This window comes from Nyctibius grandis, chromosome 7 (genome assembly GCF_013368605.1).
Source record: "Nyctibius grandis isolate bNycGra1 chromosome 7, bNycGra1.pri, whole genome shotgun sequence".
NCBI lineage: Eukaryota > Metazoa > Chordata > Aves > Nyctibiiformes > Nyctibiidae > Nyctibius > Nyctibius grandis.
The window spans coordinates 41,846,262-41,871,736 of record NC_090664.1 but is presented as its reverse complement, the minus strand read 5'-3'; the positions used below and the strand labels follow the sequence as shown (position 1 = coordinate 41,871,736).

The 25,475-nt window shown below is 48.6% G+C and overlaps 1 protein-coding gene across 1 annotated transcript; it reads right to left on the bottom strand.

Annotated features, from left to right (window-relative positions):
• Positions 1-10,604: 10,604 nt before the first annotated feature.
• On the bottom strand, positions 10,605-15,129 carry BAMBI (BMP and activin membrane bound inhibitor). The gene is made up of 3 exons (XM_068405313.1): positions 15,029-15,129; positions 11,708-11,998; positions 10,605-11,316 (listed from the first exon to the last, which is right to left on the bottom strand). Exons 1-3 carry the CDS (start codon positions 15,102-15,104, stop codon positions 10,898-10,900), a joined length of 786 nt encoding a protein of 261 aa, XP_068261414.1. The 5' UTR covers positions 15,105-15,129; the 3' UTR covers positions 10,605-10,897.
• Positions 15,130-25,475: the final 10,346 nt, after the last annotated feature.

The following is a 25,475-nucleotide window of genomic DNA, read 5'->3' as shown; positions in this document are numbered from 1 at the left end:
CACCAGTGGCTGGTGACTAATTGTATTTACTCTCAGCCTTCTTGTTTTGGGGAGAACAAACATAAACAGGCTCAGCAGTAATTGTTGCTATGTCTCTACTGTTTCCTCCTTCAGCCAAGTAGGGGTTTTCCCACACACACATAGTTTTAGAGCAGCATTTTAAGTTTTTTTTTTTCTTAATTTTAAGAAATAGTGTGAATGTTTCTTGGCTGGTGGGAAAAGAGGGAAGGAAACTCCAAGGAGTCATTTCTGATTTGGTGCAAACTCCAGGGAAAAGTTTCTGTAACCTGTCTACAGAAGAGGGCTGGTCTGCTCTGGGCAGCGAGCATTGCCACAACACAAAGCAGATTGCTTCCCGGTGCCCTGGAGCAGTCCCCATCAGCTCTGGAAAGATCGGCTGTGAAGATGGCATCTCTAAACATGGCCCAGAAACATAGCACCCTTGGAAACAGGTCTCCTGGCAGGAACGTTGAGCTTCCCAAAGGCTGATCTGGAGAACCAGCTGCTGTCACACGCCCTTGCCTGGAAAGCAGTTAATGTTTGTACATACACACATACCTATAGTCCTTTGCACACACTTCTACATGTACAGGTATCATTGCACATAGATATATTTAGTGGGAATCTGCAGCTCACGTCTGGAATGGGCCTGAAAAGTCCTTGAGAGGTGAAGTCTTCTCCCTACCTGGAGAACATATAGATAGGCCAGAGGAAGAAGGGAGAACAGCAAGGGATGAGTGTGCAGTGCCCTGGACAGGGCACTCAGGTAACTCAGGTTCTATTGAATATGTTATTAATTATATAAAAACATTACAGAGTTATAAAATAAATCATATAGTACCGATATATAAAATAATTACCTAATTCCAGCCTCAGCCAGAAAACTCAGATGATTTTATTTGTAAGTTTTATAAACATACATTTTTATATATTTTAGAATATGTATAACCCCAAGCTCAGCAGGTAGGACACTTTCCTGAGAGATGGGAGACCTTTGGTCGTAACCCAGAGGACTGTTTAGTGACAGTGTCAGTGCCCCGGCAAGGCAACCCGACCCAGCCTGACCCCAAGCACAGGTTGCCAGCCAGACATTTAATTCCAGGTTCAAGCTCACCTCTGAGCTCTGCCTGCAAACCCGCTGGTTTAGAGAGCCGAAATCTTGCTGCAAGAAACCTCCCTGTGCTGGGGACCCGGCAGCTCCCGTCGCCACGCAGACGGTTCTGGCAATGGCTTTGCTCCTCTCCGGGAGCTTTACGGGGACAATGCCTGCTGCAGCGCTTGCAAAGCACCAAGCACCGCAAGGCCCAAACTCACCCGGTCCACAGATGCTACATACGCGTAGTAGAGCATCACCGAAGAGCTGTAATTGAGTTGCACCCCGTAGGCTTCCTCACACTGGCTGCAGCCGTCTCATCTGACCCTTGCCCAGTGCAGCCATTCGCAGGCTGTGACCGAAGTCGGTCCTTCATCCTCCACACAGGCACCGAAAGCTGATAGCCAGCTCATTCGTGCTGTTTTTCAGTGCTGGGATGGGTTCATGTGTTGCTTTTTCTATTAATTTTGTATAGCACCCTGATAGTCTTGATAATGCTGTCACTCTTTACCTATCACATCATAAGGGGCTTGCTCACTACTACAACTACAATTGTGACTATTTTCAGGGAAAAAAAATAGATTTCACATGCTCTGATCTTCCTTCTGTGCCTAATCCACCAACTTTGGCCCACGCAAAAACTCCTGGTGACTTTCTCTGGCAGGACTCCACTGTCCTGTTCTAAACCCTAACATTTCACGGCAATTACTCTTAAATTACTGCTATTGAACCTTACCAGATTTTTGGAAAGCTGTTGGAAAAAAAATCCCCCAAATCGAGAAAAAATGGGTTTAGTATCTGTAAGTCCAGGTGGACAGCTTTTACTCAGAGGAGGAAAACGGCTGGCTGTGGAGAAAATCAGTGGGATAAGACACTTACATAAAGACTGGAAACTATACCTGTATATTATATTTCTGATTCATTTTCACTGAATCATATAGGTAGCAGATTCCTGTAATCTTGCTGTTGGTGGAGGTTTCTATCAAATGGTGCTGGGACAAAAATCCACTGAAAGCATCCCCAGCTGTGATTAAGTGGACACCAGGCCCTCTGTCCTGCAGCAGCGCTTTCCTCAAGAGCAGACAATTCAGGAATCCCAACACTGGCAACTACTTACTGACAAATTTGTCATATGTAATTAAACACTCTGGAAACTATTTGCAAGAAAACAGTTTCCAGGGGATTTCATTACTCATTACAAATTTGCAAATTGTTCATGAACGATCAAATATTAATACGTAGATAGGGTGCAGTACCACAGAGATCCACTGTTTCAGTAAGAGATTAGCCGTGGTCCATGGGCACCCACTCGGCAATGTCCTCAGGGCCGTTACGTCAGGCTCATCGATTGCCATTTAAAAACAGGAAATGTCATTGAATATTGGCCATGTATTGAAGATTACTGGGCCGTTATAATCTGCTTGCTAAGGTGCTGATAGGAGAAAGTCAAATGCCTCCCCTGCGAGGGGACAGCTCTGCGAGTACAAAGAGCTCCTGCAGCCCTCAGGGCGGTGGGTGTGCTGGCTCCAGCACACACACAGCCCCAAGGTGGAGCAGACTTTTTCTGATACCATGTACATAACACTCCACCCAAGCCTCCCTGTGTAAATAGAAAATAAAGTCAAATTATGCCTGTAAAGAGTGGATTACGCTGGTCACCAGGAGTCCTTGTGTATGTTCAGCCACAATCTACGATAAGGTGCTTGCCATAAAATGCCTTCTAGAGGCAGCTCTCCTGGAAGCTGCAAGATGCCAGCAGAACCACCAGCATTTCACTTTACCCAGTGGGGACAGCAAGTGAGGGACTGAGGAAAGGGTTGGAGCTGCTGAGGACCGCAGAAGTCCCCAGGGCTGAGGGGGGTCCCTCTCTCTTGCAGGAGAAAGACAGGAGCATTGATTGCCACCAGCAGATATAAGGGGACAAAGTTCATTTCAAAGAGGTAAAGGGTGACAACCTTCCTACAGACAAAACTGTCCCATAGTCAGTAAAGCACAGCAGTAATCGGGACACAGATAACAGAGCATATAATGAAGACAGAGATTACAGAACCCCACAATCAATCCATCCTGCAGCAAAAAGCTGCTGTAAAGCAGTTTTAACACTAGCTTATAAACACAATTATAAATGTAATGCTTTGGTATAGGATGTTTTTAAGAACAAAAACATACGGCAACTTTCACTGGCATTATGATAAATAAAAAAAAAGACTGAGCAGGTCCCAGACTTAGTGCATTTCTTACAAAAAAAAAGAATTTATTTCTGTCATCCTTTGATGCAGAAAAAAGTGTTGTCAGCTTCTGATACAAAAGCTACATGAAAACTCACTTCCAAGAGAGTTGGTTTTATACTTTTTATTTATGAAGAGGAAGCGCCCAATGCTCAGACGTGTCCCATCCTGAGGAGAGGCTGCTCTTCAGTGGAGGCTGGCAGAGGCCAGCTCTGCTCACCCACCCAGGAGCACATCGTGGGGGGAACATGCTCCCACCCACCCTCCCACTGGTGAGCAGGCGGGTGGAATTGGGTTTGGAGAAATATAGTTGTGGCTATCCCTTACAGTCCCCCTAGGGAAAAAAAAAACAATCAAATAAGGGAAAGGTTATTGCAGACTGATAACAGCTCGGGAGGCTGGGCATGGTACGTGTTGCCAGGGAGGGTTTGCTCCAGCACAGGCAGGGCCCCCTGCACCTCCGGCCCCACGGGGAGACGTGGGGGAAAGGCATCCAGGGCAGGGAGGGAGCCGGAGAGGAGCCCTGCTGCGAGATGAGGAGCTGAGGAGAGATTGCAGCCAGCCAGGCCGGGGGCCCAGGTGGTCAGGGAGTGAGATCTGAGGAGGGGGTTTTGTGGGAAAACCATCGCATGCGTTCGTGCAATTAAAACTTTTGTCGTCACGCACGTGCACGAAGGTGGTGAATTACGGCTGAACGCACAGCTCTAGGTGCTTCATAGCTTTTGAGAGATGCTCTTCTGCAGGCTTAGCAATCACGTTGTGATTTCTTGTGTGCAAAATAATAAAAGGCCGTAGGTGGTGGAAACTTTTCGCAGAGAGAAAAGGCAAAGAGCAATCCCTCCAGCAGTGAGATTGCTGCAGAAGTATCCGCGCTTCTGCACTTGCTGCTTTATGCTGCTCTCCCTTGTGCCATGAGCGAGAGAGCGAGCTCGGGGGAGAGTACAGGGCTGGAGAGGTGGGAGGGTGGAAATGCATCACCCCACTGGCTGGAAGTCAGTCACATAAAGCTGCAGCTTGGACTGGGCCTCATGTGCCAGCGTAGCGTCCGTAGGCACAGGGCAGGGATGGTGTGGCTTTACTGGAGGTCACCGCTTTGGGTTTGGGAAGCTAAACCAGGTATGACTTCAAAACCTTTAAAACGTGCCCCCTCCTGAGCACAGTCTCACCACGCAGAGAAGCAAGCCCGGCACCCCGGCAGCACAGCCCCCCTTTCCATTGCACTGTTGGGGTGCTCCTCCCCACATCGCCTGTGGGAAGAACTGGCTGCAGCCCAGGACAAGGTTCCTGAGCCGGGTGAGAGGCTGCCCCTAATGAACACACATCCCTGCTAATTTGCACCCCGAATCATGTCCAGTGTGGGCCTTCGCTGCCCCATCGCCACCCCCAGCCGGGGCAGCCAGGCCACTGCTGTGGGGAAAACACCAACCTGATGGCCACCAGTAGTGTGACTAAACGCTGGCTTCATGGCATTAACTCTCACTCCCCAGCTCCAGGCTCTCACAAAGCAAACGCCATGGCAGGAAGGACCCTCCCGAGCATGCTGTGCCCGCCCCCAGCAACGGTGTGACTGCAGGTGCCCAGCGCAGAGCTCAGCAAAACCCCACCAGCCACCGCCGTGATGAAACACCCCCCGCCAGGGACCAGAGTGAATTATGCACATCCTTAAGTGTTTGCAGGATAGAGGCCTTAGTTCACTGGGTTAAAATACCAGAACAATATAAAACACCTCTGCCTCTGGAACCCACTGCACTTCATAAAAATCCTAGGGACCCTGCTGGAGCTAAGCCATTGTTGATAGCCGTAAAAAATTGGTTAATAAATCTTCTTCCACTGATGAAATAGCTACTTCACAGCCAGAACTAAACAAATTGAGCATTTCAAAGCAACCTGCTTGACACAAGCCCTGATTTGCACACCAATACAAGCATCCCCACTGCCCAGCCTGGGCAGGACCTTCAGCCCAAAGTGTTTGTCCCTGCCTGCTGTCACAGCCAAGTGCCAGGAGAAGATTTACTGCACCAGTATTTCCTCCCAAGAAGGGGATTCACCTCTGCAACCCGCAGGCCTTGAGGGTGAAACGATCCCGAAAGCAGAGACCAGCCCAGCACACAGTGGACACGCTGGCTACCGGCACTGCCTGGCTGATGGTCCTCCACCATCTGGAGCCTCCGTTGCAGACAGACACTAAAAGCTCATCATGCTGTGGGTTTTACCTCTTTTGGTTGCCCTCTTTTAAAAAATGGAAATGTAATTAAAAGAAAGGCAAGTGCTCATCTCCTTGCTGCTCCATGGACACTATTCTGAAAGTTTAATCTAATAGTGAAAGAGCAATTAAAGAAGAGGCTCAATTTTTAAAAAGCTGTCTCAAGGAGTATTTCTTAAATACAGCTGTTGTTAGCCAAGATGAGGGAAATAATACATTTCACTAGCTTTTCCCAACTGCACGGCCGTTAACGTAATAGTGTGATAACCAGAAAAATACTTCAATGTTCCAGATTTAATAAAAACTTCTTAAAAACGGAAATCTCACCCTAAATTCATGCCAGTGTCTTTTTTTATGAAGCCAGGGCTGACTTGTTCACTTCCCTCCTGCCTACAGGGAAGGGAGCAGGGCTGGGCTGTGGGGCAGGCCCTGCTTCCAGGTGGAAATATTCAGTGAAAAGTTGCATCTAAATATTGATGTTTCAACAGAACTCACTATTTGCTTAACTGGATGTAATATGTTTGCCTAGAGAAGCACACTGGGGAAGAAAAAGCACATTTTTAGGCCCTTTTAGCAACAACAGATGACTTAGAAATAGTGATGAGTAAATCCTAAAATTTTCAAATCCATTTAATTTGGGGCTCAGATTTCCTGATTACTTATTAGGATTTCGGTTTGAGAGGCAGGTGTTTGGCATTTCTAACTCCCTGCTCCCTTTAGCAGACATCAATCCAAGCATTAAACTCCTACGGTCTTGAAAGTTCAAGTCAAGGTGGTTTTTGTTTTGCTTTTCCCCCTGAAGGTCAGTTCAGGATTGAATCCTTTTGTCAAGGTTGGCTGGAGAGCAGAAGGCTCTGTTAATCTGCAGGCGCTGCAGCTCCCTCCTGGCTTGCTTCCTTCCCTTGCAGTTTGTTTTACTTCAGGATTCACCCCCTGGGATTATAAAGGCTGCAGACGAGGGTTAGAGGTGAAACAAAGAAAATGACGTTGGTTGGTTGTTTATTTAAAGGGAGCCAGAATTCATAATGTTGGAGACACTGGGCCCCTCCCAAGAGATAACCATAATTTTACAGCACCTCTCCATAACTTTTTTTTTTCCAGAAATAAAATACAGTGACAGATCCTAAATACCATTTCCCCACATAACTCCTAGAACCAAAACAAGGAAGAGTTTTTCCTGCAAAGTGACCAGCCACTGGAACAAAACAAACACGCTTCCATTGATCTCCACTTGGGAAAGCATCTGAAAAAAGAAATAAAGACAACTTGGCCTCCTTCAGAGACTTCCTTCTTTTATTCACTCAACTGGTACCTTATTATGGAGGTCTTTTTTTGGCCATAGATCTTTTTTCCTTGGGAGATAATCTTCTCATCCTCCTCCTTTTCAGTGACAAGGACAAATTTTTCTTTCAGTTATTCACTGTGGAATAGTGACTGGGGAATAGTCAGTGGAATAGTCAGTGGAATAGTCCCACTGACTGGGAGCTAACGGGCACATCCCATCCCACATGGGCAGCCCGGACAAATATTTTCTCTGTTCATACCTTGTTTTAATGATCACGACAGCAGCAAGGGACGGTGCAGATGCATCCATTACACCTAAGGAAAAACTTTGCTCTTTCCCCAGGCTTTTCTGGGTGTTAGCCCTCCGGGGCAGCATCCATTTGCAATGAGAGCACTGGATTTACAACAGAGTCCAGTGGTCGTACAACAAAAACTGGATTCCAGGGTGCTGATAAGAGAAGGCAGGCCGTCCTACGAGCAGAGCCTGGCCAGTCACCCAACCACTAATCCAGCGTGAATCTGCTGGCGTCAGTGGCTTTACGCTGAACACACACCGGGGTGAAAAATGAAAGTCGCAGACCAGCTCCAGTATTCTGCTACCAGAAGTGGCTGCTTACTTTCAAGCTCTCCGCACAGCCTGTAATCACCCAATATTGAAACCAGATTTACAAGCTCTTTAGAGGAGGAGAAGTTTGTGATTTCCAAAGCAGACGCATTTGGTATTTCAGAAAAAGGTCAAGCCCCCTGTGGAGTAAGGGGGTTTTAATAGAACCAGTTCAGCAGGAGTTAAGAGGAGCCACACCAACCCAGAGGCTCTCAAAGCCAGGGGAAGCAGAGACATAAGAAAAGCCACAACCATTATTGTTTTGAGGAAAGAATCATGGAAAGAGAGAGGGACAGAGGAAGCTAAATTACATCTTGGACGTTTGATTTCATTTATTCTGATCGGAGTGACTTTTTTTAGTTAGCAAGAGAGAGGGTTGTCCTTCTTACGCTGCAGGGCTTGCAGCGGTTTCAAAGGAGTGTTTGTTATTGTCTGCAGGGGAAATCTGAGAGCGCGGGAGCACAATGACGAATCCAGGCTCCTAAGTCAACTGCGTTTTAAAAGGATAGCCATTGCTTACCACCTCACCTCTTCGGCCTCCAGCCTCTGGCCAGGCTCTTCAGCTATTAATGTTTTCCCTGCCTCCCCAGGTCACACGCAGGGGGTGTCTGGGGCTGCCTTGTTCCACACCGGTAGGGCATCCAGCAGCTGGGAAGCACATGGAACATCACTAATGTTCCTCCTTGTCACAGAATACAGGTTTTCTAAAAAGTGTAATGGACAGTTGTGTTGCAGCCACAACAGAAATACTTACTAGTAATGCAGATGACTACTGCTTGCTCTGACACCCTTTGGACTCTGCAGTCAGTAGTTTCAGTGAAAAGATTTGGGGCTCGTTCCATAACTCGCATAGCTGCTGCCAGATAGACACCAGAGCTCATAACAGTTTCCTGAATATATGGGCTTTAAAATAAATTGGAAATACAGACTTCATCCTTAGAAGACTCACAGCCTATAAACTTCTAGGCCATATCAGCTACCACACCTAACCTATAGGTACTGCACGAGGTAACAGAACAGCCCCCGGAGATGGCAGCTGCTGCCCCAGTGCCATCCCCAGCAACTTGGTGGCCCTGCTCCCGGGACTGCAGGGGAAGGCAAACAATCTCTTTTCTTCTTTAAAGTATCTCCACAGCAAGGGGCCAATTAGAGCATCCTGGTCTTACTAGCCTTTCAATGGCAAGCATAAATAGGCCCTTCTGTATTCAAATCAGCAGCAAATGAGCGGTGAAGGTCACAGGATGCTTAAACGACTACACAACATGCTCCCCTCAGATTTCTGGAGAAAGCACTTGACAGGTTTAGCCATCAGATCTTCTAACTAACTTGTCTAGTCACCCTAACTACTGGTGCAGCTATATCTGACAGACACTATTTCACATTTGTCTCTTTCAGCATCAAGTTCCCAGCCAGTCATTCCCAAAAATAATACACTTGGCAGAGCAGACAACTGCCCTAGACTTTCAGATCAGTGCAAAGGAAAGGCAGAGCTCTCGTAGGAAAGCAGCTTTTTGAAAGGTCGGCCAGAAGACCACAGGCCAGATTCCAAGAGCAGTTGCAGCCACGTAATTTCTTAACTTTAGCAGCAGAAAAAGGTAAATCAGAGAACATAGTTTGTGGCATTAAAAGCAACTTTTCAAGCCCTTTGAGGAAGTGAGAAGCATCAGCAACTTGAGATACATAGATGAAACTAATCCTTCTAAACCACACTTCAATATTGCAAACACGGGCACAGTGGCACCTTGGCATTCCCAAGGCTCTCTCTGCACTCGGCCGGTATGAGTATTTTAACTGTACAGGTAAGTTTGCAATATCACTATCTGTTTGCACAGCCAAGCAACCAGCTTATCCCCAATAGGCCTACCACATAGCTTAAGTGTACTTTCAGGAACACAAAGTCATGACTTGGCAGTGCTAGGTTAACAGTTGGACTCAATGACCTTAAAGGTCCTTTCCAACCAAAACGATTCTATGATTGAGTGGGGCAGGCTTCCCTTGCTTCCATCCCTTGGCATTTCAGGCTGCATATCCCACAGCAATCTACCACAGTGAGCATTGCTGCAAGGCTGCTGTAACCCCATTTGTGCCATCGCCTTTTCACTGGTGGCAACAGTAGGTGCTCAACTTTACAGCCCAAAGCACTTCTTAAAGCTATTTAAAACAGATTCATCTATCTATCTATCTGCCACAGCAGCATTTTGGACTTCTCTTTCACTGTGATGTGACATCTGCCTTTTAAGCAAGTCTACTTTAATTTCTGCAACAAAATCTAATAAAACAAGAAAAATAAATACAATAAGCTCCCTTGGATAATCCAGAGCTTTTGTTTGTTTTTAGCAACTAAGTCACTGAATAAATGAAATGATCAAGTGAAGCCAGCTAGCTGAAGGAGTAAGAAACAACTAAATACACAGATACTGGCAGGGAAGAAAAGCCACCTATGAAAGAATAGCATAAAGGAGGAGCCAGAGATAAAAGTGAGTACACTGTTGATTCCTCAGTCCCACACAAAAGTAGCAGCATGTGATACTGAGTTAGACTATAAAAGAGCAAGGCAGATGTTTTCCACTGTGCCCAGACAGGTTATCAGCAGGAAAAACATACACCGCAGAATAGGCTTTGTGGCCTTGGGGTTTCCCTCCCCTTCCCCCTCAACCCCAAAAAAAAGTTTAAAGTAAAAGGCACAAAAGGAAAAAAAGATCAGAGAAAACAAGAATTGTGAGACAAGGGAGGAAAACCAGCTATAAAGAATTAGGAGCCACCTTCTGACCTGTTTTGCACAGAGAGAGGAAGCACTTCTTCATTAACAGAGAGGAAGAAATAGTTATCACACAAAGCTGGAGAAGAATTCCCTCAGGTTATGAGCAAAATGCAATAGCCAAGAACTGAGGATGTGGGTTCACTGCTACTTGAAGTATTAAACAATAAAGCTGCCACCTTCATTCTGGAATAACCACCTAATTTCCCTCACCGAGTAGGAAAATAGACTCTGTTTTCAGAATCTGATTGTTATGCACAGCATTACTATACATACCTCACTGATTTGTTTCCCACCACCCCCCCCCAAAAAAAGTTGTTTTCCAAAACAAAAAGTCACAAGCAAGTTTCAGACAAAATATATATATTTTAAAAATCTTTACAATAAGTAAGGAAACATAGGAGCTTGCATACAGTTTATTATAATAACTCGGTTCTCAGCTCCCTACAGTTCAGATAACCCTGGTGACAGTGTTTACAACTTCTAATTTTTGCTTTCATAACTTTAAAGCAAACAATACATTTGAGTGTATTTTACTCTGTGCAAATAAGACAACTTTTGGAATCCTTCAGAAGAAACATCCAAGATTCTGTTTGCAGAGGTCCTTTGTTTCTCAAAGATGATTTATGAGAGTTTTTGTTTTAAGATAAAGTGCTCCTGTCCAGCAGAACCCAAAGGCCTTCAAGAGTTCAGAGAGTAAGTTTAGCTCAAATTAAAAAATAATTGGTCATACAAATTCCAGCTTCCCATGTCCGCTGTACGTTCCCCAGTGGACTAGTGAAAGAATTTTATCATTGCTGAGGTCTGAATGTCTCATTTTATCACAGGTCATGCAGCAGTTCTCATGACCAGTCACAGGCACCATGCATTCCAAGTCCAATTTTGCCACCTGCCCTTTTTTCGAATGATGTCCATGAAAACTATAGTGCAAACGGGAGAGCATTTGCTGTCTTTGATCTTGCAGTCTCTTGTTTTCACTCCTGAGCATCCGCAAGGCCAGCATGATAAGGAGCACCAATATTAGCCCACCAGCTATAGGAACAGCAATTACAGCTGCCCTGAACCATAACTCTTTTGAAGAGGTCAATTCCTGCACCTTGGTGATGAGATTCCTGCTGCTGTCATGTTGATATCTGCTCCCTTGTCCTGCAAAGTGGAAAGATGTGAAGTTTATTTCAGTATCAAGAACTGTATAAGCAACTCCCTTAAACGCCATGCTGACACGTTTAAGGAGCTACAGCTACACACTCTGCAGTATCTACAGAAAATACTCTCCTAAAGCAAAAGATGAGTTTCTAAGGCTGTACCTAACATCGAATTTCTTACCCTGCTAGCTGATTTAACTAGGAATGCCACTGCCATTGCTTCTTAGAAGCAACACCAAGCTGGCAAGACAGACCTCTAATATTAATGCAGACAAAAAAGCTACTCAGCTGAGATGCTCCCCTGCATCCATCCACCCGCTTCTCCCTCTGGTCTCAACTGCTGCCAGCCTGATGGCCAGAAGACAGATTTCACTGAAGCTTCCTTGCCCTACCTGAAGTCTCGCCCCTGGAAGGAGACAAAACATCATGTAGTCCTCTGTAATTGCACATATCTTCATGACAGCATTCCAATGTGGACACAGTGGTGGTGCCAGAGTGGTTTTGTGCTTGTTTGGCTTGGCAGATATCAGCTGTGCTTGCAATAGAGTCCAAGCAGCCATGAGTAAGTGGGGAATGTGTATTCTGAGGATCAAGCAGTCTGGAGAAGCAGGCACTAAGCTCAGATTTGCACATATAGCCAGTTGCAACACAGTGTGCAGCATCACAGTAGCATCTGATTTCACCTAAAAAACAAAAATCATGCAAGAAAGGTAAGAATTTGGTCCTTTAAGGACACCTCACTAGGTACTCTTATTAGCCACAAGCATCACACAACCAAACTCAGTGCCAGTTTTGGTGTACTCCTCTAGACTGTAAATCCATGAGAGCAGGGGTTGTTTCCTTCCCGTCGCTGTACAGTGCCTACCTCGTTGTAACCTTAATCCTTGCAAATGCCTTGGGGCACTTGTTTTAATTACTAGTACTATAGTCCTTTGAATTAAAGCAAGAACATTTCACTAAAACAGGGATTCAGGGAGGGTTTGGAAGGTCACAGTGGCTTTTTTTCAAGGTAAATAACTAACAAGACCATTTTATAGCTACCTCCACTCACTGTCAGCAGTTGCATTAAACCACATTTAAAATGCAATCCCAGTTTTGAAAGGAATACACACCTTCAGTCCTATAAGGAAGTCACATCTATGTTTTAAACCATTACTGCAGGAACAGCATCCTGTTTTTAGAAAGGTAACACTTCTTTTAGCTGGGCATAAGCACACAACAAAAATACTAAGTTTAAATATTTGTGTGACAAATGAAAAAAATTGGAACTGCTGAATTGTTTATTACCTCTTAATACTGTGCCAAAATTTTAAAGGTTTAACTAACACCTTATAAAGATATTAGCTAGAACCATTGCCATCTAAGTCTCCCAGTCAGGAAGGTTTTTACTGTGTGAAACTGCACAACTATTTGTAATTTCTCCACAAAAAGAGAAATTCTTTAAGTAGCCATTCATGCAAAAAGGCTTTATCAGTACTATAAAACAGAAACAGTGCAGTTTATAATTAATCTGTTTGCCAGAGTCAACATCTCTCAACTCAAATGTAAAGTTATTAAACAGGGTGAAATTGTGAGGCTAAAAGCTCCCCCTTGCCCCTCCCCAATACTGCATGCAATCCAACATGCGGTCAAAAGGGGAAACACTTAGACTGAAAATCCTCTACCGGCTCTATGAAAAATCTCTCAGGAAACCTCAAAAATTTCTGAAGGAAGCGATAAAAAAGTTCCCTTCATAAAACTCTTCATTTTGTGCTCTCCAAACTGCTCTGGTACGAATTATATGCATCCTGTGCTGTAGGGAAAACTTACTCTTTCTAGGCGTGTTGCAACTCAAACATAATTCACTGTGCCATTGATCCAAGGTGTAGGAGGAAGCCAGATTTTGGAGCCATCCTTAGAAAAGTGGACTTAAAACTACTTCTAATGTCCCTGGTGTCCTTGCCATCATAGTGGCACCAACGCTTTCAAAGTCAACTGAATTGTCAGGTCTTCCTTCTACAGCCTGCACTCCAAAAATCAATCTAGAGGCTTCCCTGCTGCCACACCTTCTTATAATGTTTCCTCCCACCCCATACCTAAAAAGTATTCTGAAAGCTGTCAGAAAATCATCCCAACCAAGTTAGCTTCCCCTCCCTCTTCAGTCTACCTTAATACTTTCCCCAAAATACTACTGCATGTCCCAGGCCTTGAAGTTCCCACTGCTCTTTAAGAGCTCTGCTTAATAGAAGCCAAATGATGGAGTGTCTCACTGTCTCCAGTCCAACTCCCTTGGGCTTTTAGGCCAAGTAACATAATTTTTTGTGAATTCACACACGCTGTCATCCAGCGTGCTATGGAAAAGAGACTCACTCATTTTCTAAGCATTCTATGTGAGGTCTTCCCCCTAGCCTCTCTGAAAAAAAAAAAAAAAATTTAATTATTTTCTCACTGTATGAGAGTTAAAAATAAGATGCAAACAAGGAACACCACCAGAGCTGACAGTCCTTTCATGAGTCTCAGCACAGCACGGGAAGAGAGTGAAACAATACACATACTTCTATTTTAACTGTTTATACAATCCCACTTAAAAATCTACATTTTATTGACCATAGACAATCTTATAAACAAAATCTGACAGGCCAGTCATCAGGTTAATTCAATTGCTTTTTAATTAAAGCCACGTTTTCAGTGAAACAGAATAGACTTTGTATTACTGTATTAAAACTGTATTTTTGTCAATTCATAAAGCTTCTTCCTGTGCTATGCAAAAGGCCAGAAAGGGTATTTAGTATTTTGAAACAGTGAACAATGCCCTTCTGTTCCCTCCTCTTTCTTGTTACTGTATGTAGCTATTAAAGAAAAATGTCTGCTTTTAGTCAAGATGGCTACAGGAGAGACTGCAGGCTTCTCTTAAAGCTTTTGAAGTCAACAGCAGCCAGAAGTCTGTGATCGCCTAATTATATCATTATCAGGCACATAGTTTCAGTATCTGCGACTTCACATCACTCAGTCACTCCCTGTTCTACCCGCTTTGATGGGGCCAGCGGGCTCCCCTCTGCACGCTGCAAGAGCTGTTATTTAGGGTTAATTACAGCCTTCCTTCCAAAATAAATAAATACCGTCGCACATCAGCACCGCGCGAACTTCCCCTTTAACCTGCCCCCCCGAGCACGGCGATTACAGCCCGCCGGAGGGTCGCCTCTGCCCGGCAGGGCGCTCCCCGGGCGGCCGGCCCCCGGCCCCGCGGCGGGCGGCTGACAGGGCACGGCGCAACCGCCCCTCGGCGCCGCGGGCTCGCCCAGGGCCTGGCCACCGCTCCCGCTTTGACAACCGCGGGCCCCCGCGCTCGGCCTGACCGGCACCGGCGGCGGCCAGGTGGGAGGAGAGGGACGGGGCGGAAGGGCGCAGCCCCGGCGGCTCCCCGCCGCCGCCCGCCAACAATGGCTCGGCGAGGGGCTCCCGAGACAGCGCGGGCCCCGCCGCGAACCGCTCCCGCCGGCCTCCTCTGAGGGGCGGCCGCGGCACCGGCCCCGCCGCGCTGACATCGCCGCCGCCTGAACGGCTCCCTCGGGCCGGCTCCGCTCAGGCCCCCCGCGCCCCGCTTCCCTCGGGCACCAGGCCCCCTCAGACATCCCGCTTCCTCAGGCGCCGAGTCCCCCCCAGACCCCGAGTCCCCTCACGCGTCGGGACCCCCTCGGGCTCCCCCAGCCCCAGGTTCCCCACCACGGCCTCACCTCTGGTGAGCAGGACGGCCATGGCGCACAGCTCCAGTTGCAGCCAGATGAAGATGTAGCTGGAATGGCGATCCATTTACCCGCCCGCCCGACCCGCGGCGCCGCCAGCCACAGCCCGCACCGCAGGCACTGCCGAGCCGCCGCCGCCGCCCGCCCCTGCCTCGCCTGAGCGCCGAGGAGCCGCTCGCCCGCGGGCAGAGCCGTTGCGCGGCCACTGCTGCGGCGGGCAAGGGGGACTGCCGCGGCTCCCTGCCTTCCCCTCCCTCCGCCGCGGCAGCCCCGTCGCCTGGAGCAGCAGACACGGCGCCGCTGACACGGCGGACGCTGCCCCACTGACAGAGCGGCGGCGCCTCCCGCCCCGTAAATACCGCCGGCGCCGGGCGCGGGCCGCGCAGCCGCGCCCCGCCCCCTGCCCCGCCCCGCCCCACCCCATTGGCTGCGCCGCTCGGAGGCGGGCGGGGCGCGCCGAGGGCAGGGCGGCACCGCCCCCGGCGCCCCCGCCCCGCCCCTCCCGGCGGCGGCGGGCTCGGCCCCGCGGTGCGACGTGAGCTGCCGGCAGCGGCGCCCCCGGGCGGCGGCGGCGGCTCCGGGCGGGGGCGGGGGTGCGGGCTGCGAGCCCCGCTCAGTGCAGTGGTAGGCACTGAGTGCAGGGCCCCGGCCTCTCGGGCCTCTGCCGGGACAGCGATCGCTGTCGGCACGGAGCGCCCTCACCTGCTGCGTTAGTTTCGGGGCTCGCCGGGGCCAGAGAGTGGGCTCCGCCGGCACCCCTCGAAATACTCCCCTTACGGAGGCAGCAACGCCGAGTGTCGTAAGCAAATGTAACGGCTCTGGCTGCGAGCTCGGCGGAGCCGCGTGTCCTGAACAAACAGCGCTACCAGCCCCTCGGTTCACGGTGAAAGGCAAAGCCACAACGGAACGGGCCGAGCCCTCCCGGGCTGCACCCGCTGCCCCGCGCTCACGGCGCGGCCGCCGGGCCTTCCCCGCGTCACCACCGCCAGCCTGTCCCCGCTTCGCCACTCCTCACGCTCCAGGATAAGCGGGGATGCAGAAGTGCAACACCCGCGATGCCAGAAGTTTCACCGCAGCCGCGTTTCTTTTCCAAGGTTATGAAAAACCTACGTTTGGGCTCGATGCGGCGCGGAGCTAACAGCAAGTCGGCTGAAACCGGGGTGCGGCTGCTGTGCCCATCCCACCGGGTCCACGCCACTCTCACGGCCCGGGATGCACCTCCCGCGCGGCCCCTCGGGGCCTTCCACGCTGCTGTCACGTCCACGCAGCAGCAGCAGTTTGCTGACGGCTCTGACCCACGGGCCTGCTGTCAGCAAATACACCCTGCGGGATCTCTGCTCTCCTAGTGGGGATGGAAGCACGAGGTGATGTTCCACCACCGAGCTCTGACACAGCTCCCGTAGGTCATGTTTAGTTTGGACAGTGTTCCTTCACATGTTGGTCCTGAAAACAATTGTGTCCCATAGTTAAAATTTCTTTGCTAACTTCATTTTCTCCTTTCTTTTCTCATTGCATTTCATAAACCTGGATTTCTACAGCATTTGCTCACCAACTGTTTTCTATTTATGGGCAAAATGCTTTAAATACTTGGGTCCGGAGCAAGTATTAAAGCTGTTAGATGATGTGTAGATAAGTCAACAGCAAAAATTACTTTAGAATTTTAATTTGAAATGTTTTGTGAGTCTTTAAAGTCGTTTTCAGTTCAGGACATAATACCTTGTGACAGAGACGTTCCTCCCCTGAAAGAGAAAGGAGGAAATATGAAATCCGAGATAACCCCAGTTTACTTTGGCAGAGAGGAACAGACTGGATCTCGAGCTAATTAGTGCTGATGCCATCACACATTATAATGGTTTTACTTCGAGTCTTGCGATTTGCATATGTATAAGATAGATAGACCTGTGCTGCACCGCAGTCTTTACACTTATGTTATACATATTTGCACTCCACCACAAAGTAATTTTCTAATTCTTGTTTCTGTTTAGAAATTACAAAACCAGCGAGATTAGCCAAGCCATATCTCCCACTCTGGCACCGGCTATCAGACACTCATTTGCAAACATATGAAAATATCATTCATTATAACTCAGAACCATTACAGCAACATGTGCAATTCTGTTTCTTCTGTTCCTACCACTGGTGACAAGCACATTTAGCAGATCTCATTTGTTACATGCAGTACGGACAGACTGGAAGTGGCTTTTATTCGTGGAGCCACATTACTGCACTAAGTAACATGAGAGACTCCCTGAATATTATAAACATCCTGGCCAAGAGAGCATGAACAGACTAACCAGAAGGCAATGTGCTCGAGATCAGTTCTGAGCAGCAAATTTCATTGACAGCTGTCGAGTTTGACTTGTGAGCTACAATTCACTGTAAAAAATTGCTAGTTCTGTATGCTACAGGCGTGCTTGAAGTGCCATAGGTGATGGAGGGGTCGCAGGGATCACTCCCCAGCCTTAGTTCTCCCCAGAGCAACTAAATTATAAGATCCTTCTGGGAACCTGTGGATCAAGCCAGGGTGTCAGGAGAGTTTAACTGACTTACTGTGTCTCCTCGCTTGCTGGCACTCTGCTTAGGGAGCTGTGCAAGGATTCCGTGGGGTCTCCTGACAGACCATAACATAAACAAAATAATTCAGCTTCTGCTGCAGCGCTAATTTGCTTTTGTTTTAGAGGCAAGAGCAAACAGGGCCAGATTGGCCTGTAAAAAAGGGACAGGAGACAGACCCAGCACAAAGCAATAATAACAACATGTTCTGCAACCAGAAGGAATGCGGGATAATGACTACAAAGAACCATCAAGGAAAGCGTCAGGAGCCCGAGGCCACATGACGTGTCTCCAGCAGCCATGGGAGAGCAGCCTGGAGCCTCCACTTGAACGAACTATGCAGCCCCACAGAGCACAAAGCTGCTCCCTCACACCAGATACGGTGAAGCCCTTTGAAACCAACACGAATGCAGGACTTGGTTAGAAAATCAGCCTCTGGGCACCTCAGGGCAAGAAATTGCTTTGGGAAGCATCTCACAGGAGTACATTCCCCTCTGCATCAGCTCAAGACTGTGTCACAGATGCAAAATTTTATCTTTAAGAAGATGAAATTGCCAACCAAAAGAAGAGATCCGCCCAAAGAAACTTTGCGGGCCACTCAAATGTTGGTTTCGTTCTTTTACTTCATTTCACAAGCCAATTGTTGCAGTGCCAAGTTTCTGCCAGGAGGACTTAAGAACTGATGAGTCCTTCTTAAAGACCAATTCAAACGAGCATCCAAGGTCCTGAACTATTCCAGACTGGGGCTTCTCCTATCAGGCAAGCAGCTGCTCAGTGCAGGGCCTGCTTTCCCCTACAATCCCATTCAAGAAAAGGCTCACTGTTTTCTACCAGGAGCATGTGAGCAGTGCAGCCATGCAAGAGTCTCCCTCCCTATGTCAGCTGGTGAAATCCTTCCAGTGAAATTCCAAACCACATCTACCACCTTCTCCAGAAGCCCCATGTGCTTGAGAGCCTCAGCACAGGCACGAAAGGATGACTGGCATGAGGGGTTTAGGTCTTTCCCAGATCAAGGAGGAAAATAAGACAAGCCAAGACAGAGGCTGAGCTGGCAGCACTTTCCGAGTACATTACTTTGAACGAGAGAAAAGCTCTTCTCTGGCTCTGGGGCGAAAAAAAAAAATCAACCTCCTCCCTTTGTATTACTTCTTTCATATATTTCCTTTCTCTTTCTCACATGAATCAGCATCAGCGCCTGTCCCTGCTGCTCCTGCCTGCCGTGTATGTGCCACCAGCAGCAGCGTGCCTGCAAAACTGGCTAAATGGAGTTGAAACCTCAGCCTGCAGGTGCCCCTGGTTTAAGCACCTAGCCCTAGAAAAATGGTTTGCAGTGAAAAGTAATTCCTTCATCTAGCAGCTTTGAACATTATCACAAATTCCTCACCCTTCTATAAACTTGCCTGGCATGCTGGCATCTTGCCACCACTTCCCCCAAATGTCTGGATGTAACCCTTCAGTCTACCTCTAACAACCACCGTGTTAACGCAGTATTCTCTGCTTGTTTGAACACTTTCACCAACCTCCTCCCACTTCAAAAAAAATTAGGAAAAAAAAAAGAAATGGATAACTACTGCAGATTGGAAATCCACCCAAGTTCACCTCTACAGTCAGGACATCACAGCAGCCCTGTCCCCGGTGAAACCCGTGTTCCTCGGGAAGCTGAGGATTTGCGTGTGCACACTGGCATTTGCCAGTGCTGCCACATAAGATGCTGATTTCACTAGCAAGGAAAGGTTAGTGATGCTACACAGCAGTCATTGCAAACTGGTGTCAAACACAATGTTCGCACATCATCTTCTTTCTTTTTTGCACCTTGCTATTATGATTTGGCTGGGAATTTCTCATTTGGAAACGATATGAAGTAAAAAGCATTGGGACTGTTTAAAGCATCTTTGGAGCAATGTTAATCAGAGTAGTATTTTTTGTTAAATTCTCAACACTAGCCAACAAAAAACTTTCTTTTCCCAGTTATTTAGCTAACATTTTTGATATAATAAACACAAGATAATTCTACTGAATTACCTTTATTTATGCTGATTATTGCCTTTAAAAAATAATTAAAGGTTAAGCTAGCATAGCTGTGCTCAACATAAAGCCCAGGGGGCAGGGAACATAATATGACTCTATGCAATTTCCTTGGCTTCCCACCTCTGGGGCTGGCCATGGATTTATTGAATTAAGTAGCCATTTCAGGAGCTAAGACTATGCAGAGCCGAAGCCTGGCTCCTTCCCCAGCCGCTCCCCTGTGACAGACAGGCTGCCGAGCAGGTTCCCACAGGTGAATAACTCCCAGAGAGCTTTATCCCCTGTAACTGGGGCAGTCCAAAGGGGCGGATGGAGGCCCGCACACTACACGCCTGCTCGCTTTCAGCAGCAATTAGCATGTCCCCAGTGAAACCCAGTTACCTGCAAACTGGAGGAGGGGAGCTGTATTCGAGAGATGCTCAGTGATACCTGTCCACATAAAATAAATAAGAAACAAGGCTAGTGTCTGCTTAGCAGCGTCCCCCTCTCCATGCGCATGTGGTATATTATCCTGATGGCACCAATCTGCATCCCCCGCAGCTACAAGACACGATAAAGAGACACTTTTTAAGAGGTCCAGAAAGTGAAGCATTTCCTGCCATGCTCATCAGTTGTTTTTTTTTTCATTTAAAACTAATCCTCCCTCCCCCCAAACGAGCTGCACTCCTACTCCTCCGAATCAATAGGACGATTTGCATTTATCCTCCTGGAGGCATCGCTCCTGGGACCGGGGCCAGAGCGATCCGATCGATGGGGGGAAGCTGGAGCGAGGCTGGAAAAGAAGCAGCCGAGAGATTCCCCCAGGGAGAAATGCAAAACACTGGAGAGAGGCAACAATTATCGTAATTGAAGGTAATGAGACCGAGGCGCCAGCTCCAGCTCTGCTTAACATCATTTCATACAAAGTGAGACACACATGAAGGAGCCAGCCTGAGCCCGGCCTGCCCCGCCGCAGCCCAGCCCGGCTCCCTGCCTGCAGCCCGCAGCCGGCCCTGCCCTGGGCCGCAGCCACAGCTGAGCCTTATCTCCCCCCGCAGCCTCCTCGGCTGCAGCCCCCGCCTGCTGCCGCACAGATGGTCCCCGGACCGGTCTGTCTCCTGTGCTGACAGCTCAGCAGCTCATGAATTTGGGAGAGTCACTCTAGACCTGACTGGTCTTGGGGTCACCGAGTCCTCCTTTTCCTTTCCGTAGGAGACTCCCGTGTCTGTAGCATCTTCAGTGTATTTATGCTCGCTGCGCACTGAAAGTCACACACTGAGCACCAAATCACTCCGCCAAGGACAAATGTTGACCTGTCCCATGGCAGGGCAACAAATTCAGCCCCAGCCCCTTTAACCTTCACCCCTCCTCTGCACACCCCCATTCCTGCCATCCCAGCCCTTCCGCGCGCAAGGAGGGGGGAGGGGCGGGGAGCAGGCTCACCTGGAGGGGAGGGGGGATGCTGGAGGGGAGCTCCTGCTGCCCCGGGGCTTTCCCCTTGGCTCTGCCTGGGCACGGTACAGGCGTTTCTATATCTCTAACACTGTACCCGGCCTGCACGTTTGCTGATATTAGAGCAGAGCTCACACCAGCTTTTGGCAGGGTCTTTAAAGGAGACACAACTACACTTTCACCTTTGATTTCTTATGCAGAGAGACCCCCTCGCAGCTTCAGTAGCCGAGGTGGGGGGGGGGGGGGGGGGGGGGGGGGGGGGCGGGGAGGGTGTCAGTAAGCCGACAGCACCGTGACGAGCTTATTGAACCCTCCTTAGATTAATGCAGCCGGGGCCGAAACGGCGGCGCCGGAGTGAGAAAGCCGGTAAGACGGCAGCAGGTCCCGGGCCGGCGTCTGCGGGTTCACCGCGGGCACGTCTTGCCCTCTGCCGGCAAAGCCAGCCCTAGCAGGGACGTGCCGGAGCCCTCTCGTACAGCCAGCCTAGTAATGCAGGGCTAAAAGGTGCCCGTCAGCGCGGCGGCTGCATTTTTGGACAGGAGGACAGGAGGATGCTCATGCCTGCAGGCATAGCTCTAAATAATCCATTGCCAGAATAGCTAGAGCTGTGCAGGACCCGGTGGTGCACCGGGGCTCATACCAGCTCCTACCTCCTGCACCCAGGACTTAACGTCCAGGATTCAGCCACCACCTTGTAAAATATCCACATGAAGGTGCTACATATCAGAATTCATAAACTTTACCTAAAAAGTCAAGCACCACCTATCAGATCTGAGTTATCAGGTGTCTAGGGATAAGGTATGGCAAATATTAGGAATTCACTTTAGATCCCAAGCACAAGAAACCATTAGTTATGTCCTGACACAGCATAGCATGCACGTGGGAGAGGAGAGGTAGAGCTGGGTCGTGACATGGCTGAAAAAAACTGGCAATTGAATATCACTGTGACAGGACAGAACATACAGTTCAAGTAACATTTATTACAGAAAGCTATAGCTTGGATATAGGACATCTAGTGAAACAGTCATGTAGGCCAGTCAAACCAGGCCTTCTGAAAAAAAACCAGCCTGTTGCCTTTCTAAGGCAGCATCTCAGGCTCATATTTGCACATACAAGACGGACTGCCCACAGGTCTGATCACAGATGTCGGTTCCTTGGAGGACTTACACCCAGCAGGCAAAACCCGGGATGCTCTGCAGGGGCTGGGGACTACGCCAGGCTGTTCTCTGCTCTCCTGCAAATAACTGCTGTCAGCAGCCCCTCCACAGCGGCAGCTCTAAAAGCTTTTGTTGCAGATAAAGAAACTCTCCAGTGATATGTTATGCAGTATTAGTCAATATTTATTGCTCAACCTCTATTTTCTGAGCCACATATTTCAGAGCCAAATGCCAGAGACAAGGCAGTCAATGCAAATTGGGAAAGCCTATACAGATTATAATAGACTGGAGTCTGAGCTACTTAAGTAGGCAGCACTCTGCCAGTTTACACCAAGCTCCAGTTCTGACAGGCATTTGCAAATGCAATAGAAAAGGCCAAAGGCAGAGCTAGATCTCAGAGCAAGGACCAGAAGCTTCAAGAAGATGGATATGTATCTTAATAAGAGCTTAATAATTCAGCCCCAGAAAGCTGCTGTTTGAAAAAGAAGTCAGTAGGACATCTAAGCACAGATGTGCAACAAACATAAAAACTTAATTCTCACTTTACCATGAAAAGCAGAAGGGATAAGAGTATTTGTGAGACAGGGGACGTGAGGAGCTGTGAGTTGGTAAAGGCTGTGGACTAGCTTAAATTCTAGCAGCACGTGGTGGTGTGCTCTAGGCTGGCCAGGAGGCCATGAAAGGAGAGCGTGGGGGCTTCCCTCCTCTGGCTCTTGGGCAGGATCAGTAACTACGTCAGAGACAGCTTGTAATTCTGATAACTGGGAGTCAGAAAAATTGTAAAAAGGGAAAGTAACAGGGCAAAAAGAGCCGCAGTGGGCTTTGGCAGATATGTAACAGGCTGGAGGCATTGAATGTCCCAGCTGTTGGGCAGGGCATTTTCTGAAGACCCAGAGAGAGTGAAGGTGGTCATATCCTCAGCTTTCTGCCAGCCTTCCCTGAGGGACTCCCACCCTTGTGGCAGGGACTGCAGAAGGGATCACCCAGCCCAACCCAGCACTGAAGCACCCAAGGAACAGGTTTGGGTGCTGTCCTGCCACCCTCCAATGGAGAGGATAACCTCAGGCAGAGGAGAAGGGCACAGAGCTCTTGCCACTGACACCCTGAGATGCCACAGGGGTTCATCTGTAAGAGCACTGTGAGATCAAAGGCAGAGCAGGCAGAGGAAAGGATGGGTGGAGGGAAGCAGAGTGTTGGCAGAAAATGATACCAAATGGAACAGAAACTCAAATTCCTCACAGTCCAGGGCCGAGAGGCAGCGAGGGGGCAGGGGAGATGAGTTGAGAGAGCTGATAATCCTGGAAGGGGGATGAAGTGTGGCCTCTAGGTTTTCATAACCACTAAAGGGAAGAATGCAAGACATTAGAGTTACACAGGACTAAAGATTAAGAAGCCCCCGAGTAAGAAAGCAGTCCTGATTATTCTCAGAGCATCCTTTATAATGCAGAGTATTATGTAGCAGAGTGGGACATTAAACTGAGGTCCTCCCCATAGGGAAAGGCTTACAAAGCAGTAGTGAAACATGAGAGTTAAACACACTGGAGGTGGGGAGCGGGAGAGTGCCCCAGAGCCCCATAGCCAGTGCTGCCGGGCAGCCACCGCCGAGCCTTGCCTGCAGCCTTCCATTTCACATCTCTGCACTGCAAAACGTGACTGCTGTTTGCCTCCTCCATGCTGCCATCGCCTTCCTCTGCTGTGCCTCCAACCAGCTGCTCTTCTACTTTTTTGTGTTCACTGCTGTCACACACTTAGGGAGGGAAAGGTTTCCCTTCACTTATTATTCCTCCTGTTTGTTTATAGACACAACGAAGCTATAAAAAGGAGGTTGCAAACTGAGAGACAAAGTGAGCTGGGCTGTGGGGATGAAGCTCCTACCTACCAAGAAGAGGCTGAATTATGGCCTTCAGCAAAGATACCAGTCTGCCATAGGCTGTGAACATGCTGGCCAACTGCTTTGTCTGAGGCTTTATCGCCTTTGATCCTGTGCTGCCTGCGCCTGCTGCACACCCCTACCCCAGCAGACAGGACCAGGTCCTCCAAGCGGCCCATCTACAACCGCCTCCTTTTTCAATCAATTCAATCATAATCTAGTTCTCACTTTTATCTTCGCTATCAGAGTCCTAATGAAACAAAATTATATCAACCTCTTCAAAGACACATTCAGCCTGATATTAAGTGTGTCTCTTCAGCTCTGCTCAGAGAGCCTAGCAGGAAGACTGATAATGCACAGAAGAATGTCCTTTTCCCTCCCAAGCACAGATTTTAGACTCATCTTGTTCTAACCATGGGAGTAACAGAAGGGCTGGTATTAGAAGCCCAATTAAGGGAAACTGCTGCTGAACACTTCATGACGGGCTATTAGCGTGACAAAAATCAGACAACTATCTGCATTGATTAGTATGCCTGTTGTTAGCCCTAGATGTGTGCATGTTTACATAAGTACAGGTTATACTAATCTGAATTGCATTCCCCTAAATAAAGCTGGACTCAAACTACATGCCAAGGGAAGGGGGACCCTGTGAGCTGCTCTTTTCAAGGCAGGGGCAGCAGAGGGGAGCACTGGCACCAGCTCAGCCCCCTGTGCCATGTCCAGCCAGCACCGCTTCATTTGGCCCAATCTCTTTGCCCTTCCTGAAACCCTCAGGTTAAAACATCGGCTAATTCATGATGCAAATGCCAACTGAAACACTTCTATTTCCAGTAGCAGGAGGTGCCACTGGATTCAGCCCCGAGGAGCCTGGTGCAGGATTTCTCTGCCTGTCTGCCCAGCAGCTCTGCCTGTCCCCCTTGCTGTGGCAGAGATGGCACTCAGGTGCCCAAAGTAACCTTGCGTGCACGAGATGACATTTTTATTCTGTTAAAGCAAAAGGGGAGCTCAGTAGAAGAGTGAAGGAGAGACAGAAATAGGGTAGAAGGAGAAGGGAAGGTCACTCACAAAGATGAGAACAATGCCAGCGCCAGCTGAAGGTGCTCAGGGGCTGCGGGCGGGAGGCTGGGTGTCCTGCCAGGTGAGCCTTCCTCCGGAGCACCGCACATCTCCTCCTCCTCCCGCCGCTCCCAGGCAGTTAGCAAACCATCCTACATTTCATCCCCTATGTTCAGTGATTGACTATCCAACTACTCCTTCTCCCCTGGCCTTCTAGAGGAGAAGGTGCTGCACTCACACCTTCCCCCCACCTCATTCTCTGTCTCTGGAGAAATGTATTGAAAATGTATACTGGGGCTCCTGTGCCAGCTGTGGAGCTCTGTCCTGTGAAGCTGCATGTGGTACC